This window comes from Juglans regia, chromosome 16, assembly GCF_001411555.2.
Source record: "Juglans regia cultivar Chandler chromosome 16, Walnut 2.0, whole genome shotgun sequence".
Taxonomy (NCBI): Eukaryota; Viridiplantae; Streptophyta; class Magnoliopsida; order Fagales; family Juglandaceae; genus Juglans; species Juglans regia.
Window position 1 is genome coordinate 20,826,401 of NC_049916.1, and position 18,800 is coordinate 20,845,200.

General features: G+C 31.1%; 1 protein-coding gene across 1 annotated transcript; it reads left to right on the top strand.

The window, feature by feature from the left end:
* Positions 1–2,719: 2,719 nt before the first annotated feature.
* Positions 2,720–9,078, top strand: LOC108989351 (cell division control protein 48 homolog B-like). Its single transcript, XM_018962910.2, has 12 exons — positions 2,720–2,910; positions 3,008–3,052; positions 3,560–3,615; positions 3,803–3,952; positions 4,596–4,703; positions 5,597–5,696; positions 6,360–6,644; positions 6,718–6,887; positions 7,100–7,228; positions 7,999–8,086; positions 8,217–8,294; positions 8,601–9,078. The coding sequence occupies exons 1-12, from the start codon at positions 2,749–2,751 to the stop codon at positions 9,063–9,065; spliced, it is 1,836 nt and encodes a 611-aa protein (XP_018818455.1). The 5' UTR covers positions 2,720–2,748; the 3' UTR covers positions 9,066–9,078.
* The last annotated feature ends 9,722 nt before the right edge of the window (positions 9,079–18,800 follow it).

The following is an 18,800-nucleotide window of genomic DNA, read 5'->3' on the forward strand; positions in this document are numbered from 1 at the left end:
ACCCTCTTTCCCCTTCATATACTGGAAGATGATGACTTAATTTGGCAGCAACCAACTAAGGCCATGGCCCAATTTTAACTCACATTAACTAGGCCCATGGGCCACTAAACTACTTTAACAACTCAAATAAAAATAAAAGATAACAACTGGAGCTTACCAAGCCCAGCCCAATTTAATTGGATTCATAAGAGAGTAGTCCTTGATTGTCGTTGGGTCTTAACACTCTTTCATCGCCTATGGAGCAGACATAACTAGGGGTGTAAGTTTAAATTAGGAAATCAGAGGATCGGTTTGGACTGGACCGGATCGGTGGGCCCAGTTTTGAACCGGTCCGGTCTAGGATCTATTCTTGTATTATGTAAACCGGCTGGACTCGATCTAGTCCCGATTTCGTGGTTTTCGGGACCTGATCGTACCAGTTGGGAAAAAAATTATATAAGTTTTATACAAAATTAATATTATACAAAATATTTTATATATAAGTTTTATATATAATATATAATTATATATGAAATTTTTATATAAAATATATATAATTATATATCATATATGAAATAATTTCATATTATAATTTATAAATTATAACATAAACATATCTCATATGAAAAAGCTTTGGAATAATCTCTGATGTGTATATCTCATACCATAATTAGACTTTTATATATAGCTAGTGATTTGTAATATCTGTATATGTATGTGTGTGTATATATATGTAAGTGTTAGTTGTTTTTCATGAACTTGGATGCAACTTTTTATAAATGTTTGTAGGGGTGAAAATCGATATCGGTTCTCTGGCGGTTCTATTGAGAGAATAATGAGAGAGATTGAGAGAGAGAGAGTTACATAGGAGAGAGAGAGAGTTGCAGAGATCGGATTCGAGAAGAAGAGCCTGGGGAAGAAGAAGACTCATCTCGAAATGACACCGTTCTACTTAAGTTTAAGTGGAATGGCATTGTTGCAGACTTTTTTTTTTTTCTTACGTTCTTAATAAAACGACACCATTTGGTTTAATGCCAAACAACGTCGTTTCTATTATCAGTTGTAATACTTATTAACTAAAACGACATCGTTCCACTTAAACTTGGAACGGCGTCATTTCGATAAGGGTATATTTAACAAAAAAAGTTTTATTATATCGGTCAGTTCAGAGGTCCAGTTCAACTTCAAATTGGGACCGAACCGCTGAATGTCGATTTCTTCAAATTTCCACCGCATGCCGACCAGTTCTCCACCGGTTCCTGACGCGGTCGATCGGTTCGCGTTGGTGGCTATTGGTGGCGTTGGTTTCTGTACAACCATAAATGTTTGTGTTAATCTGATGTAGTTTGCATGGTAGCCCTTCAAATTTTCAGATTGCAGGCTGCCCATATTTAGTTATAGAGGTAAGTTATTTTGCTTTAACTCTTTTTACAACCCTGTTTCAAATGGAGGGTAGTTATGTAAAATTTAAATTTAAATAAATTTAAATTATAATGTTTTTAATGAAACGAAAGTATCACATTAAGTTGTAAAATAATTATATAAATATTAATTCCCAACAATGCACAATATTTTGAGGTTGCTAGGAATTAATTTCTACAAGTTTTAAGGTTCATTACTATTATTTAATATTTTATTATTATTATTTTAATATTATTTATAAATATTCTCAACACTTTTAAGATATTCAGATTATCCAAACGTATAATTACTGATAGAGAGAAGATCTATGTACAGCACATATTACAACGTAACACTCGTTCCATTCCCTCCGTCCATTTCCATACACAACACTAGCCCTCAACAGTCTCAACAAGTCTTGGTCTTCAAACCAATTATAGATCTAGCTAACTTGTTTTATTGCACAGAGAGCTTCTATTCATTTGGATTTATCCAGGATAAGCTAACATATATTCCCCTAACAATTAAAACCATATATATGTATGTATGTATGTTTAGACAACATATGGTATATAATATTTGACTTTTGGTTACTGATCATGCATTTATATTGCAATTCTTTTCTTTTGTCATTTATATTGCAATCTTCTGAATTCTTTTAAACATCAATCTTGTGAGTTTTTTTTGTACTAATCAGATTTTGGAATAAAACAGATTGTTTTAAAGCAATTTTTTTTTAAATAGATTTTTTTTACAAGTTTACATTTTATTAAAATCAAACCGAATCGAATCGAAATCAATAAAATCTGATACATACTAGTTCGATCTTAAATTTTATCCAAAATTAGACCGAATCAAACTAATTACACTCCTAAACACAACTATGCGAGCTTGCTTGCCCTTGGGTTGGAGTAGTTTTGCTCGCTCTTGCGTTCTAGCAATTTTTCTCGTTCCAGATTTTGAGTAGTCTTTGCTTGCTCATGGATTCGAGCAATTTTTGCTCACCTACTAGTATTTTGCGCTCGTCGAGGTCCGAGCACTCACCTTCTATGAAGTTTTGAAAATATTAGTTTCTATTTTTTTTTTCAGATTTCAAATAATTGGAGAATCGGATACTTTTCCCTCGTAGTTATAATTATAAAAGAGTTCTAACTTAGAATTTTGTTACACAATCTCTACCATACTCTACGTTCCATATTTTTTTTGTTTGAAAAGATTTTTTTGTTATAACTTATAAGGCAATTATGTGCCGACCAAATTTCGATTGACGTAAGAAATGACTATAATGACCCAACTCTGAACTGTGTATTCCTCTGAGCTCCCAATAAAACCTCAAAAGCCTCTCGTCTCTGAGCAGTTGGCGCTCAAATGGAAAGCCAAGGCACCAGCAGCAGCCACAACATCGACAGCCAGAACCGGTGGAGAGCAGAGCAAGCAATTGCCGGAAATGCAGAAGCTCTCCAAGCTCTCAGAGAGCTCATCACTTTCCCTCTCTATTACTCTCGCGAAGCTCAGAAACTCGGTCTTAAAGTAACAACAACGCACTCAATCTTTCATTCCGTATTCGATGGTTACCTTAGGAACTAGCTTTAGTTTCGTGCTAATTGGTTTTTGGGTTTGCTTCCAGTGGCCCCGAGGTTTGCTCCTGTACGGTCCACCGGGTACCGGAAAGGTATTTTGTTGCGACCTTGCATACTTTCTATTGTAAGTTGGTTTCCATTTAATTTGTCCAAAGGAAAAAAAAGTTGCTTTGCGTTTTGCTTTACGGTGAAGTTTGAGGAATGTTTTTCCTACTGCTTTGCTATTGGATTCGTGGTAAAATGAATGCGTTTCCGTGTGTTGTAGCGTGCTGTGTGTATGTTCGAATTGTGTTAGTTATATTTGGTTCTTGGAAAGAAAAAGGAGAAACGAAAAACGAATTGAAGATTTGTACTAAGAATTTGTTGCTAAAAAAAAATGGAGGGTTACTCTACACAGCGAATGGTGATGACAGGGTTTGGTTTTAATGTTTTGAATTCAAATTCTCCTTTTTTCCCCACATGATACGTCTTTCTAGGTTGGTCATTCTACTTGAATTTCTCTGAGTAGCTCATAGTTGTTGGCGAAATGATGGCTTCGTTTGGTCCGCATATTAAAAAGTCATAATATTATCTAATTTTATATTTTTGTCATATCCAAGACAAGCTTGGTGCGGGCAGTTGTTCGGGAATGCGGTGCACATCTAACCATTATCAGGTACTGCATTATCACCTTGCTTGTTATTTGCTTTGACTTTTGCAGACTGCCGTTTATGATGATTCTGAAACAATTGATTTTTATATCGTTTCATTATTTTTCAACTATTATAGGTTATACTAATGTCCTTATGCTTTATTCATCTGTTTCATCATTTTTGAATTTTTCTTGTGGGTATGTTCTGCAGTCCGCATTCTGTTCATAGAGCACATGCTGGAGAAAGTGAGAAGGTTCTGCGGGAGGCATTTTCAGAGGCATCGTCTCAGGCAGTGATGGGCAAGCCATCAGTTATATTTATCGATGAAATAGATGCACTTTGTCCTCGTCGTGATTCCAGGCAAGTTATGGAGAAGATGGATGTGGCATTAAGGAGTACATGGATGTTCCATTACTGCATCATTTAATCTTTGGACTTCATAGATTGTGCTTTCTATTAATACACGAGAAAAAGTAAATATTGTGTAGAAATTGAGAAATTTAGATGTGCTCTGAGAACATGGGGAGCATTATTAGATTATTGTTGTTAAATTTGGGTTGGGATGCTTGACGTGAGATGGCTCTGACGGGGCACATAAGGAGAGTTGCCAGTCAAGGCCTTGTCAGGTTGAGTTCATCTGAGTTTCCTAGCCTTTGGACTTGGCATTGATTTTCTCATTACTATAATTTTGTTCAGCTCTAGCCAAACGTGTCTTATGCTTGTAAGTATCATCTCCGTGGTGATATTTTTGATGAAATGTTGATTAAATTTATTGAGGCCGAAAGTTCAGGCTTTTATGATTTCTATATGATTTGCAATACTTCTCTTCTGACTGTTCTGTGTGGGCACATCTGCATTGAAATTTTCTGCACACTGCAGAAACAAATTTATAGGCTATGCTTGTCTATTATATATAAGGTAATGTGGAACATGTAATGTAGCTGAGTTGTAAACCTTTGATAATGATTTGCAACACATGCAATAAAGTATACTTCAAATGCAGAAGGGAGCAAGATGTTCGGGTGGCCTCTCAACTCTTAACACTAATGGACTCCAATAAACCTTCCTCAACTTCTGTACCACAGGTTGTTGTAGTTGCATCCACTAACAGGTTATTGTCTCTCTCATATCTGTATAGTTTCTGCGCTCTATTTTCCTATGAAACTTGACTATTGTATATCTATAAGACTTCTTCTTCGAGTTTTACTTCATCAACGTGTGATATATTTAGATGTCAACTTAAAGACCATATCTGATGTCATTTTGAAATACATGTACGCTGGTTTCCCTATCACATTTTTGTGTGGCTTTCCAGCTCTAGTTAAATTCAATTTTGTGCTTTTCTTCTGATCCATATTGATCCTGCTAATCACAATTATCGAATGGCATGGAAAATTTTAAAACCCACCCATGGGTAGCCCAAGGGTAAGGGCGAACTTGTGTGCATGAGCCCCATGTCACAGGTTTGATTCCCCCTGGGATCAAACTGCAATTTAAGTGGGAGACCATGGCGGTGGGTTGCTGTGCTAGTCTCTTGGGGGGTTTAGGTTCCATGGATGGGTGAGTCCTAAGGGCTCTGCCGTGGGGTAATTCCCCCGTCATCAAAAAAAAAATAAAAAGGAAAATTTGAAATGTACATTGTCCTGCATGCTCATTGACGGATATAACTGTTATATTGTTGTGGTTTAAACTTTTGATGCTTTCCATTAAATTCCATGTGAAGACCATACTAATTAATTACCTAGCTAATCTTTTGCCGATATTAGTAGCTATTCATTTGCTAATAGTGCGCTCAACTAACACTACTAGAGGTTTAGTATCATATAATTTCCAGCTTGTCCCGTATAGTCAGGCTTTTGTCTATTTCATGCTCAATAAAATTTTGTTTATCGATAAAAAAATCATCTAATTTCCAGTTCCTTTATATATTTTATTTAATTTTTAATTTTCCACTGTTTGCCTAAAACTTTGGATTTGCTTTTAACTATTATTATATGTACAAAGGGTGGATGTAATTGACCCTGCACTAAGAAGATCAGGGCGTTTTGATGCTGAAATTGAAGTTACTACACCTACTGAGGAGGAGCGCTTTCAAATTCTCAAGGTAATCATGAATCTGCTAAATTTATAAGCCATCCCTGGTTTGTTGTTTGGCAGCGTCCCTGAACATCAGCTTCTAAAAGTGCTGGACTTTGGCCTCTGTAATTCTAATCTTGGCAATCTCAATCGTAAAATTTCAGATTTCTGTCAATTTTATCATTCTGTTCTATTTTCCTTGATATGCTGCTGTTAAATGTCATAATGCTGCACACGACCATGAAAGCTACACTGTATTGGTAAGATAAAATGATAAACAAATAAAGAGGAGGGAGGGGGGGGTAGGCGTATATGGATGATTTGTAGCATTGTTCATCATGGCTCCTTCAATCTCTGTCTCTTTCTATCTCTATCTTTTTTTCCCCAGAATTCTCTCCACTTTTTTATTTGTTTCATCTTATGAACTGGATATAGACCTGATAGTCATATAATGAAACATGTTGATGGAATTGTTTATTGAAAAAAAATAATGACAGAAATGGCCATGGTAATCATCAGTAACTTTAGGGTTGGGATTGCCATTGCAGGAACCAAATTGATAGCAAATATGGACTTGGAAGGGTGAAAATTTATTTTGCCTTTATTTGTGGCTAGTCTAATAGAATGTATGATAGGTAAGTACACTATTATCAGCTCAAGGCTGTAACATTATTTGTGTTAAATACTCCAGCTCTACACAAAGAAGGTTCCTTTGGATCCCAGTGTTGATTTACGGGCCATAGCTGCATCTTGCAATGGCTATGTTGGAGCTGATATGGAAGCTTTATGTCGTGAGGCTACCATGTTTGCAGTTAGAAAGTCTTCTGATGCAAATGGAAGTGTTGGCGTGCTCAGCTTAACAATGGGAGACTGGAAACATGCACAATCCATAGTTGGGCCAAGCATAACAAGAGGTGTTACTGTGGAAATCCCAAAGGTAACTTGGGAAGATATTGGGGGATTAAAAGATTTGAAGGTTTGTATCCTAGACTTCTTGTTTTGCATTTAAAGTCTCGTGGGATTTGTAAGGATTCCTTATCCATGGGCAGAAAAAGCTCCAGCAAGCTGTCGAGTGGCCTATCAAACATTCTGCTGCATTTTCGAGGCTGGGGATATCTCCTGTGCGTGGAATTCTTCTGCATGGACCTCCTGGATGCTCAAAAACCACCCTTGCTAAAGCTGCAGCTCATGCTGCCCAAGCTTCTTTTTTTTCCTTGAGGTTCAGACTTTTCATGGTCACTACATAGGGTACATTGAGTAAACAGGAGCATTTGAGTGTAATTAGGAAATTTATGGTGCTTGCTTGGAATATCATCGGGACTGCTGGGCTGTAATTAGGAAATGCATGTTGTTAGTTGTTACAATATGTGTTGACATTTGATCCTTTACCAGATTATGATTTGATTTTTGTTTGGCTTATGGTTGTTACAGTGGTGCAGAATTGTATTCGATGTATGTTGGAGAGGGAGAAGCTTTGTTGCGGAATACATTTCAGAGAGCTCGCCTCGCCGCACCAAGCATAATATTCTTCGATGAAGCTGACGTTGTTGCTGCTAAGCGGTTAGTATATATTCAATCAGGATTCATTTGTCTTGTATGTACATGCTCAAAGAACTGACCTCAGGTTTTGACATTAATGTGAAGTTTGCATGTACCAAACAGTATCGGGGTGTGCTTTGCGGAGTCTAAACTCATGAAAAACACAAACCTGAGCATTTGTGATTGGTTATCAAGGATTCTAGAACCCTGCTGATAGGATGAAATCACTCTGATTACTTGTGTCTCCTGAAAACCCCTATGATTCAAGGGCACCAAATATTAAATCATTTTCCTAATATACATGTATGTGCTTGCCCATTGAAATGGAACCCGAACAATTAGGTGGTTGGATACTGGCAGTAGGTGCACAAAATTCCAAAACCCAGGTTTCTGATGGGGATAAGGATTTTTGCTATGTTTCTGGCTAGTCTGGTCTCACGACTCACAGGCTTAAGTACGATGTTAGTTGGTCTGTTTATGTGTTGGGTAACGATACACCTATAACTCTTTTATAACTATTTTACAATTCAGTTTAAATCAACCAATGTAATTGTGACATTTCATTAAAAACTAATTCCACTTTTACTTAACTACCCTTCACTTTAAATAGAGTGGTAAAATAGTTGACTAATTGTAAGTTGAGTCTTGCTACTCTGCCATCTGAAGTGTACTGATGAAGTTGCCCCATTGACGTGGCCTTGTCACATGATGGCCACGCCATCGATTTTTTTTGTAAAAAAAAAAATCAAAACACAGAACCGCTTTTTTCTATATGTATTTTTTAATGGCAGAGGGGGGAGTTCAAGCAGCAACATCACAGTAGGAGAGAGGCTTCTATCTACTCTACTGACTGAAATGGATGGTTTAGAAGAAGCTAAAGTGAGCATTAAATCCAAATGGTTATTTATCTTCCAGTGACCTTAATATTTTATGTACGATAAAGTGGACACAGCTTTCACTTTCTTCTTGTGATTCCAGTACACGCTCATTTGTTTCTTTTGTTTTCAAGGGAATACTTGTTTTGGCTGCTACAAATCGTCCTCATGCAATTGATGCTGCACTTATGCGCCCTGGACGCTTTGATCTTGTAAGGAAATTTTGTTCGCATATCTAACGTTATACTTGTAAAGTCAGTCTCTCTCTGGGGTTGTGAGCTTCCTAGTAGCGAGTTGGTGAATCTGGTTTGCCTCCATGTTTTCTTGCATGATGTAGCACTAAATTACAAATAAAAAAGAAAAATCTTTTGAGGGAATTTTTTAGTGTGATATACTGTTGTCAGTTCTAGTCCCCCACAGCGGGGGGAAGAACAAAGTGCCCTCTGTTGCTAAATAGCTACATTTCCAGGAGTTAGCCAAGTGTCCCAGGTTGACTTGTTACTTTGATGAAATTTCAGGTGCTCTATGTACCACCACCTGATCTGGAAGCTCGGTACGAGATACTTCGTGTACATACACGTAACATGAAAATGAGCCACGATGTTGATCTCAGAAGAATAGCAGTAGATGCTGAGCTTTTCACAGGGGCTGAACTGGAAGGACTGTGTAGGGAAGCTGGAATTGTAGCTCTGAGGGAAAATATTGCCGCCACTGTTGTGTGTGATCGTCATTTCCAGACGGTAAAGGCTTCATTGAAACCGGCACTCACAAGGGCAGAAATTGATTCATATTCATCGTTTCTGAAGACCCCATCTGTGACCACCTCAAGTGTCGCGCAAGAAAGCAAGCAGAGAAAGGAATCGATGTGTCCATTGTTTTCAGTTAAAATTGGTGTTGTAAGCTTAATGTTACTAGTTGCTGCTGCAGCTAAATATTTTCTCGAACGTACAGGTCAAACCCAACATAAACTAGCTGCTACATGAAGAGTTCACTGAAGCAGTGTGCTTTTTTTGGGGTCATAATTCACATCTTTCTCCCTTGTGCCCATACTTCAATGACTCTGCAGCCGATGTATGGCCATTCTTACTGATATTCAGATCAATATTCCTATGTGAGCCATCCCTCCACTTCTCCGCGGCGAAGAGGATGGTCATACAAATTAATCGACGAATTAGAACAATAAGGAGAAACTGAAGAAAGTTGGGGGCTGAGGATCATTAAATTTGTTCAAGAAATACGTTTCCTACTTTAATTTATAAACTTATTTAATCCGTTGATTCAAATTGATTTTAGTCTACTCGGGTTGTATTGAGTTTGATGGCATTTGTAATTTTGCCTAATTTGGTGTTTGAGTATTTCTAAAAAAATGAGTGAGTTTGTGATTATGCAGAAAATAATACCATTATCACGACCTTATATATTAAGAATTTTTATCCTGAGGATATTCGATGGGGAAAAAAAACATTTGAATGAAATGTCGACACAAATATCCTCGATACAAATTAAAAATTAAAAATTAAAAAAAACAAATATATATAAACACAACAAATAGAGAGCAATTTTTTTAAAACTTTTATTAATTTAAATTCTTTGAATATTTAAATATTTATTTTTGTAAGGAAAAAAGGGTCATATTATAATTGCTTGGTAGTTTGAGGATTTTTTGACACAATTGAGAGTTGGGAGGGTATTGCAAATTGCAGTATAATTTAATAGGAGTTTTTGTCCCTTTTCTTTTATTAAAAATTAAAATAGGGCATTCAAACGTATCCTAATTCAATCAATCAGTCCATAACTAATTCTAAATTCTTTTTGAGCATTGGCTCGTTCGGATAATGAAATTATTTTATTTCATGTGATCATTATAATTTTTTAAAATTACCACACAAAATATAATAAATAATTCAATTTTTTCAAATTTCAAAACAATAATAATATTAAAAAATAATATCTTAATAATATTTTATTTGATTTTTAACTTTCATAACTCATCTTAATTCTTCATCCAAACCTCACTAGGGGTGTAAAAAAAATCCGAAAAACCAGTCTAGACAGGCCCGGTCCAAAATCGATTTTCAGAATTGAAAAATCGGCCGGAACGAATCCAGTTTCAGTTCCGGACATTTTGGCCCGGACCAGACTGGTTCTTAAACATGAAAATTTAATTAATCATATACTTTAAACATAATATATATATATATATATATAAAATTATTAATAACACTTTATCATAAGAAGTAAGAACCAAAACAGAAAGAAAATCACTCAAATATTATTACTAAATTTTGATGGCCTAATAGATTCTCAATATTTTTTTTATAAGTACAAAAGACATTAGTAGGTTAGTAATACTAATATATATTAGTATATGATTTATATTAATTACAATTTACATTTTATGACCTAATACTAATGGTCTAATACTATATTACTATTAGTAATATACTTTAAGTCTATGTATAAATTAGTATATAAATCACTATACTAAATAATCACATATAAAATAATGATATAGTAATCTAATACTAAATTACTATACTAATACTATCACTATAGTCTATCAATAATATAGTTATAATAAATTAAACTCACTATAAAAATTAACAAATATTAATATATAGTTATTCTAATCACTATAATTAATACTAATATTTATAATAATACTATAGTCTACTACTATATTACTATTAGTAATATACTTTAAGTCTATATATACATTAGTATATAAATCACTATACTAAATAATCACATATAAAATAATGATATAGTAATACTAATACTATCACTATAATAAATTACTATACTAATACTATCACTATAATATCATCAATACTATAGTTATAATAAATTAAACTCACTATAACAATTAACAAATACTAATATATAGTCTAAATCACTATAACTAATACTAATATATAGCTATGCTAATAGCCTAATATTAATACTATTATATAGTCTAATATATTATATAGCTATAACTAATGCTAATATATATACTAATACTAATAGTCTAATATAAACTATAGTTATACTTATACTAATATAGTTATACTAAATCATTATAACTAATACTAATATATAGCTATACTAATAGTCTAATATAGACTATAGTTATATTAAAATAGTTATACTAAATCACTATTACTAATACTATACTATAGTATTAGATATAAATCACTATAAAAAAATTTTAATACGTTAAATCACTATAAAAATATATATATAACTATACATATATATATATACTAGTAAGGGCAATGTGTGCTACATGTTTGCCCTGTTGACCAATTTTGTTATGTTTTAAATTTTTAACTATAAATGGACATAATTCTATCTATATTTTTAGATTTTTTTTTTGTTTACAACACATATTATACACATGATCTGTATAATGTTTATAATTATAATACAACGATTTACAAGAACCAAGTCACAACTGTGTACAGATATCTTAAAAATATATATTACAAGAGCGACAAGTTTCAAACGGAATATTTGAAACATTCAACTTACAGTTTTACAAAAACAATTTCCCAAAACATACGGACCATCAAAATATTGTTTCACAAAAATCATAATTCATTGTCTTTTCTTTGACTCCTATTTCCATGGTCCTTTTTTTTCTCCCTTCTTTTTTTGTTCTTTTATTATTTTTGTCTGTCAAAAGGGCTCAAGCTTCGCTCGCTTTTCTAAGGTCCAATCCTTATCTCGATTATTGAGCCGTTTGAATTCCTCAATAAACTGGAGTATCTCGGTGATCACTTGATCAATAGTTTCAAGGTGCTCTAAGATGGAAAGCTCGGGCAAACTCATGATCATCTTAGGTACGATTCTCTCCTGACGAGGTATAGTCCTCTTCTGCTTGGTCATTAGGGTCCTTGTCTAAGCCTATAACAATTTTTATCATTCCGGATGGGGAATGGTAGTGAAAATTACCACAATGAGATTTCAATAAATCTTAGCAAGTAAACAATCAACATACAACATATTATCACAGACATATACAAGTAAACCACAAATAATAGCAATCTATAGATAAATGAATGCATGGACATGAATTTAACATGAAAACTTTGAGATGTATGCTACCGAATTTTATAATCGTCAAGCATCCCAACCTGGATATCAAAGTAGCCGAATCAGTTTTGCTCTTGGTCTTCGCCATCCTTATTCACACCAGAGTTCAGTAAATTAGCTGAATCAATAGCTATGTAGCCACATCATACACCTCGAAATACACTCGACATATAAAATTAACAAAGAGATTATTATTAGTTAGTATTCAAATTTAGTACGTTCTAAATTTCACCAAAAATGTATGTAGCTACATAGCTATTCATTTAGCCAACCAGCTGAACTCTGGTGTGAATAGGGACGACGAGAACTAGGAGCAAAACCCATTCAGCTGCTTTGATACCCAGGTTGGGATGCTCGACGATTATAAAAGTCGATCGCATTCATTATAGGGAGCTCCGACGTGAAGTATTCATTGGTCTTGTGTGGTTCAGTTCATCCAATTGAAACAAGCTGAATGTACTCTATGTTAATGTCGTTTCTGAGATAGTAAGTTGAATGTTTCAAATATTCCGTTTGAAACTTATCGCTCTTGTAATATATATTTTAAAAATATCTTTACATAGTTGTGACTTGATTCTTGTAAGTCGTTGTATTATAGTTATAAACATTATGCATATCGTATATATAATGTATTATAAACAAATAAAAAATAAAAAAAAATACAGATAGAATTCTGTCCGTTTATAGTTAAAAATTTGAAACATTACAAAAATATAATGTCAACAATTGATTTTAGCTACAAGTGCATTTATATAAGTATAAAAAAATTGAATAACATTTTCTCGGATGATATAGAAGAGAACATACCGGAAAGTAGAGGACAAGTAAAAGAATAGTGAAAATAGAAGAAACTGACAATAACCAGCTTGAAGAATAGTAAATGAAGAACGGAAGCAGCAAATCTATAAAGTAAATCTATTAATAAAATACACTTTATTAAACTATTATTATTATTGTTAGTTTTAATAATTATAGTCAATTGTATATGTCGTATATTTATTACTTCCAAAATAAATATATAGTGTGTTAATTTTAAACTTAGAAAGTACATTACTAAGTGTTAAATAATTTAATCCTATAATTATAATATAAGTTTTCATCAGTTATAACTACAAAAAACATTTTGAACAAATTGTAATACATTACAAATTTTAAAAGTTCTCAATGTTGTTATTAATTTTGGATTAGTTATTAAAGTACGAATTAAAGGAAAAAAAACTCAGAAAAGAAATAAAATTTATTATTAAACTATATTAAATAACATTACATCAAACATATTAAGTGATTTCTTCAAGTAAACGTTTTCTTTATTCTCCTTCAACTGAATATTATATCAATTTCTCTTTGAGTTTTTTTTTAAAATTTTTTTTAATTTTTTAAAATTTTTTTAATAGGAAAATTTATATAAAAGATAACAATGATGATATTTGTAAAATGTAGTATAATGTTTTTTTTTTTGCTACTAATATTGTCCCACCAATTGTCATTTCTTACGGCAAATTACTGATATTGCACGAATTTATCAGACAAAGCTAAGAATTAAATAAAAATGTATCAAACATACAAATATGCATGCATATATATATATACTAGTAGTAGGGTAACGTCCAAGGGACATTTGCCTAATTTTTTTTTCTTTTATCTAGTGATTGAGGAAGTGTTTTTTTAATGATGTTATGAATTTTTTATTTTTTTTTAAAATGTTTATGATGATTAAAAAAATATATGAAAAAAAGAAAAGAAAAGAAAAATAAAAAAGTGAAATACACATTCAGGATATATTTTCGGGCTACTTTTTCGTTAGTTGTAACAGTTCTCTTTAGTTAATTAAGAATATTATCATATTTAAATTATGTTAAAACTCTAATTATTTATATAGTTATACTTTTTTAAAAATATTTAACAAAATTTCATCATTTATTTAATGATGAAATATTAGTATTTTATAAATTAAATTTGATAATTTATTTATGATATGATATTTATATGTTAATTATCTATTTTAAATTAATTTAAATCAGTATTTAAATTTTACAATTTGATCAAATTTGGAGAGTTATGATGAATGGTTAGATTTAAATTTTAAAAAGTTTCATTTTCATCTCGCTTTCTCTTTCTCCCTCTCTCACTTTTTTTTTCTTTTATTTAGTGATTAAAGAAGTGTTTTTTAATGATGTTGTGAATTTTTTATTTTTTTTAAAAATGTTTATAATGATGAAAAAAATACATAAAGAAAAAAATTGAAGCACTTTTGATCAAATGTGCTTCAATTTGAATGAAGCATGTTTGATCAAAAATTTTTTAAGGAAGCACGTTTGCCGCATCTATCAAATTGAAGAAAAAAATAAAGTATAATTTTGAATATTAAAATAGTCTAATGTATAAGAATAAAATTATTATTTATTTATGTTTATCATTTATTATGAAATTTAAATTATATTAAAAATTCAAATTAATTAGATAATTTCTTTCTTTTAAAAATGTACAATAAAATTTCATCATTTATTTAATTATGAAAAATTAGTATTTTATAAATTAAAGTTGATTTTTAGTGTATGATATAATATTATTCTCTTAAAAATATCCAGTAAAACTTATCTTTTATTTAATGATGAAAAATTAGTATTTTATATATTGAAGTTAATTTTAAGTGTATAATAGAATATTTATATTTTAATTATTTATTTTATGTTATTTTAAATCAATATTTAAACTTCTACCGTTAGATTAAATCTGAAGATTAAAGATGAAGGGTTGAAATTTAAAATCCAAAAACTAATATTTTTTCCCACTTTTCCTTTCTCCCTCTCTCTCATTCTCCACTCACGATTGTGGTATTACGTCGCACATTGGCATTCACACGGACAAAAAAAAAAACCTAAACAAATATGCGAAAATATAAAAAAAAAAACTCATTACTGTTCATCATTACTATTGATGAACAGTAATAGAGATATGCGGAAAAAAACATGCAAAGGAAAAAAAAGCTTCTTTACTGTTCATTACTGTTGATGAACAGTAATAAACAGTAACAATTATAGATGCTTTTAAGTAATAGGAAGATATGAGAATATAAACACAGACGATATAGTAATTATTTATATTTAAAGCAAAAGAAAAAAAAAAGACACATATATTTCAAAAAAAGTCTCTAAACAAGATATTAAATTAACCAATCTAAGTATGACATATGGATAAACAGAATAAATATTACAAAATAAATATAAAAAACACACTTCAAGTACAAGAGATAAAAATTGAGTACTTCTACATATAACCGTGACTTGTGCAACCGCCACGTAATCGTTTTGAAAAAGAGTGGGGTCTACTGTTAAAAAAATAATTTTTTTTCATATGGATCCCATGTTTTATTCATTTTTTTAAAAAGGATTATGCGGTAGTTGCACAATTCACAGTTGTAAATATATTTTCTCATAAAAATTATCGAAAAGTAGAGGATAAATAAATGAACAGTGGGAATAGTATAGATGAACAAGTAGTGAAATGTCGCCGAGTAAGATAAAAACAAAATCAACTAATCCATGACAAAGAACATATAGAGAAACAAAATATAATAAATTTAGAATTTTATTTATTGAATGCCGCTATAATAAAATATTAATAATGCCAACAGACGTAATGAATAAGACAAGCATTTATAAAATTGTAAATTGAATAGAATATAATATTGTAGCAAACATAATATAATATTTGTTAATTAACACTATATTAATATATTAAGAATAATAACAGATATAATAAATAAATTCAATATTTATAGAATTTAAAATTAAACAGAATAAAAGACTGGAGGGAATGTAATTTTTTATTAACAATGTTATTAATAAAAATGTTAATAGTATTATCAATATCATATTTCGTATTAATATAAAATTCAATATTCAACAATCAACAATCAATATTAAATCTTCAAAATATCAAACTTGTTATTAATATAAGATTTGTTGTTAAAGGAAAAAATTGATTCAAGATGAAAAAAAATTATTTTCTTGAAATTATATATCCAAACAAATCATTAAACGAAATCGATTAATAAAATAAAAATACAATATATATTTAAAAAACATAAAAAGTTGTACAATATTATTTTGTTTTTTTTTAAATTAAACAGATTTTTTATAAAACTATAATTGTCAGACAAAAAAAAAAAACCAACAACAACAATGCAGCCCACCTATTCTTTCCTAACTTCAAATCCATACAGTGCCGTTTTAGTGCCGTTTTGTTAGAACAAATATTAGGTTTTTTCCCCCTCCCCTATAAATAAATCTCCACAGACCTCACGGCCCTTTCCAGACCCTTCTTCCTTTTCCCTATCTCTTTTTTTTCTTTTCTGTTCTTTCTCCAATGTTATTCTTCCGCCGCTCTCTTTTTCTCCTCTCTTTTCTCTCTTTCTTTCTCTTTTGCTTTTCCCTCCACCTTCAGACCTCTTTCTCTCTCCATGTCTCGCTTCTACTCTCAGACACATCAAGGGTAACTCCAACACAGCAGCGCAGTTTTGCACAGCTTGACTCCATATCACTCGGCCAAGAAAAAAATAATTTCTACCTCTTCATTTCTTTCATCTCCCTTTCACTTTGTGTTTGTTGATTCTTTAGGAGTTTTTGTTACGAATCCTCACAAATTTGAAGGTTTCTTTTTCAGATCTGGAGGATTTTTTTGCTCCTCCTTATTCTTTTTGAATATTAAGATTTCGGCTCTAATTTTTTGGTAGAATAGTTTTTTTTCTTACGACTTCTTACAGATCCAAAGTTGATATATATATTTTTTGAAGTTAGTCTATTTCTGAATTTATTTTTCTCTATAGATTTGAACAGATCTTCACATATTTGAAGAGATCGTGTTCAAATCTGAGTTGTTAGTTTTTTTTTTTTCTTAATTTTTGATGATTTGTAATTTTTTTCTTCACGCTGGTTTTCTTTGTTCTTTTACTCTTTTGTTTTTTTTTTTTCCTTTCATCATGCATCTATAGGTAAATGAACACGTTGTTCGTTTCCTACAGATTTGAGCTGATTAAAAATTTAGGAAAAGAGTATGGTTCTTGTGTATACAGCAAAGGACATTTTTTTTTCAGTGTGTTTAAATTTGTTTCTTCCTACAAATCCGAGTCAATGTATATTTTTTTTAAGTCGGTTTATTTGTATTTTTTTTTCTCTCAATATATTTGATCAAATCTTCATATATTTGAAGAGATCGTGTTCAGATTCGAGTGGTGTTAGTTTTTTTTTTTAATTTTTCGTTGACCTCTAAATTTTTTTCCGCTCTCATTTTCTCTGTTCTTTCACTCTTTTTTTGTTTTTTTTTCTTCCATTGTACATCTACACGTAAATTTTTTCCTCTTACAAATCTGAGTCGATGTATATTTTTTTGAAATTGGTTTATTTGTGATTTTTTTTTTCTCTATGGATTTGAACATATTTTCATATATTTGAAAAGATCGTGTTCAAGTCTGAGTGGTGTTAGTGTTTTTTTTTTACTTTTTTGTTGATCTCAAATTTTTTTTTGCTCTTGTTTCTATGTTCTTTCACTCTTTTTTTGTTTTTTTTTTCTTCTATCATGCATCTGTAGATAAACGTATAGACGTTATTCATTTCCTACATATCTGAGTTGATGTAGAAATTTAGGAAAAGAGCTGAAATTTTTTTCTATGTGTTTAAATTTTTTTCTTCCTACAAATGTGACTCAATTTACATTTTTTTCTGAGTGTGCCTAATTTGTTTTTACCTTTCACTATGATCTTCTCTGTTTTTCTCTTTTTTCTGTTGTCTAATTTTCTGTTATTTTATTTCCCTATAAATATCAACAGATCTTCATATATTTGAAGACATCGTATTCAGATTTCATAGTTTTTTTTTTTGCCTCTCGATTGATCTTTATTTATTGTTTATCTTTGACATTTGTTTTGTTTATTTTTTCTTCTATCGTGAATCTAAAGAGAATGAATGGATATTGTTCGTTTTTGTTGCGTTTTTTTCCCTGCTAGATCTCAACACATATTTAGATATTTATCGTGTGCATATATCAATTTTGTTATTTTCTTGTATCATTTTTGTTTTGTTGTGATTTGACATTTTGTAGAACCAATGAGTTTGTAAAAGTTTCTATTTTCTTTTTTATTTTATTTTTTGTTTTGTAGATGTTTGGATATGTGCTTTATTTATTAGATTTTTCTTTTCGGAAGAAACACAGATGTCAGATATTATTTCTCACATATGAAAATCTTAGTTCTTTTTTTCATTTTATATCTTACGTTATTTGTTTTGTCAGATGTGCAGATTTATTTCTTCCTTTTTTGTTATTATCTCAAATATGAAATCTGAGATGTTGTTATCTGAGATGTTAATAACATATCTATTTTTTTTCTCTTATAGCCTAATTATCTTATTTTGTTTGGGGTTTATTTCCTTTTTTACAGTTGAATTTTTTTGGATATATATTGAAATAAATAACATTATTTGTTTTCTCTTCCAAATCTGAGCATAGCTGAAACAGTCTATATGTGCTATCGAAAGTTCAAAATCCCAAATCAAAGAGTCAGCAATAGTAGTAGAAGCAAAAATGTTTATTTTGTTTTTTGTTTTCTCCTTATTTCCTTTATATATTTTGTTCGTTCATCCAAA

Coding starts and splice junctions, on each gene's coding strand:
- LOC108989351 (XM_018962910.2), top strand. CDS start 2,749: ATGGAAAGCCAAGGCACCAGCAGCAGCCACAACATCGACAGCCAGAAC. Junction 3,053..3,559: donor GTCCACCGGGTACCGGAAAG/GTATTTTGTTGC, acceptor GTCATATCCAAG/ACAAGCTTGGTGCGGGCAGT. Junction 7,229..7,998: donor GACGTTGTTGCTGCTAAGCG/GTTAGTATATAT, acceptor TTTTAATGGCAG/AGGGGGGAGTTCAAGCAGCA.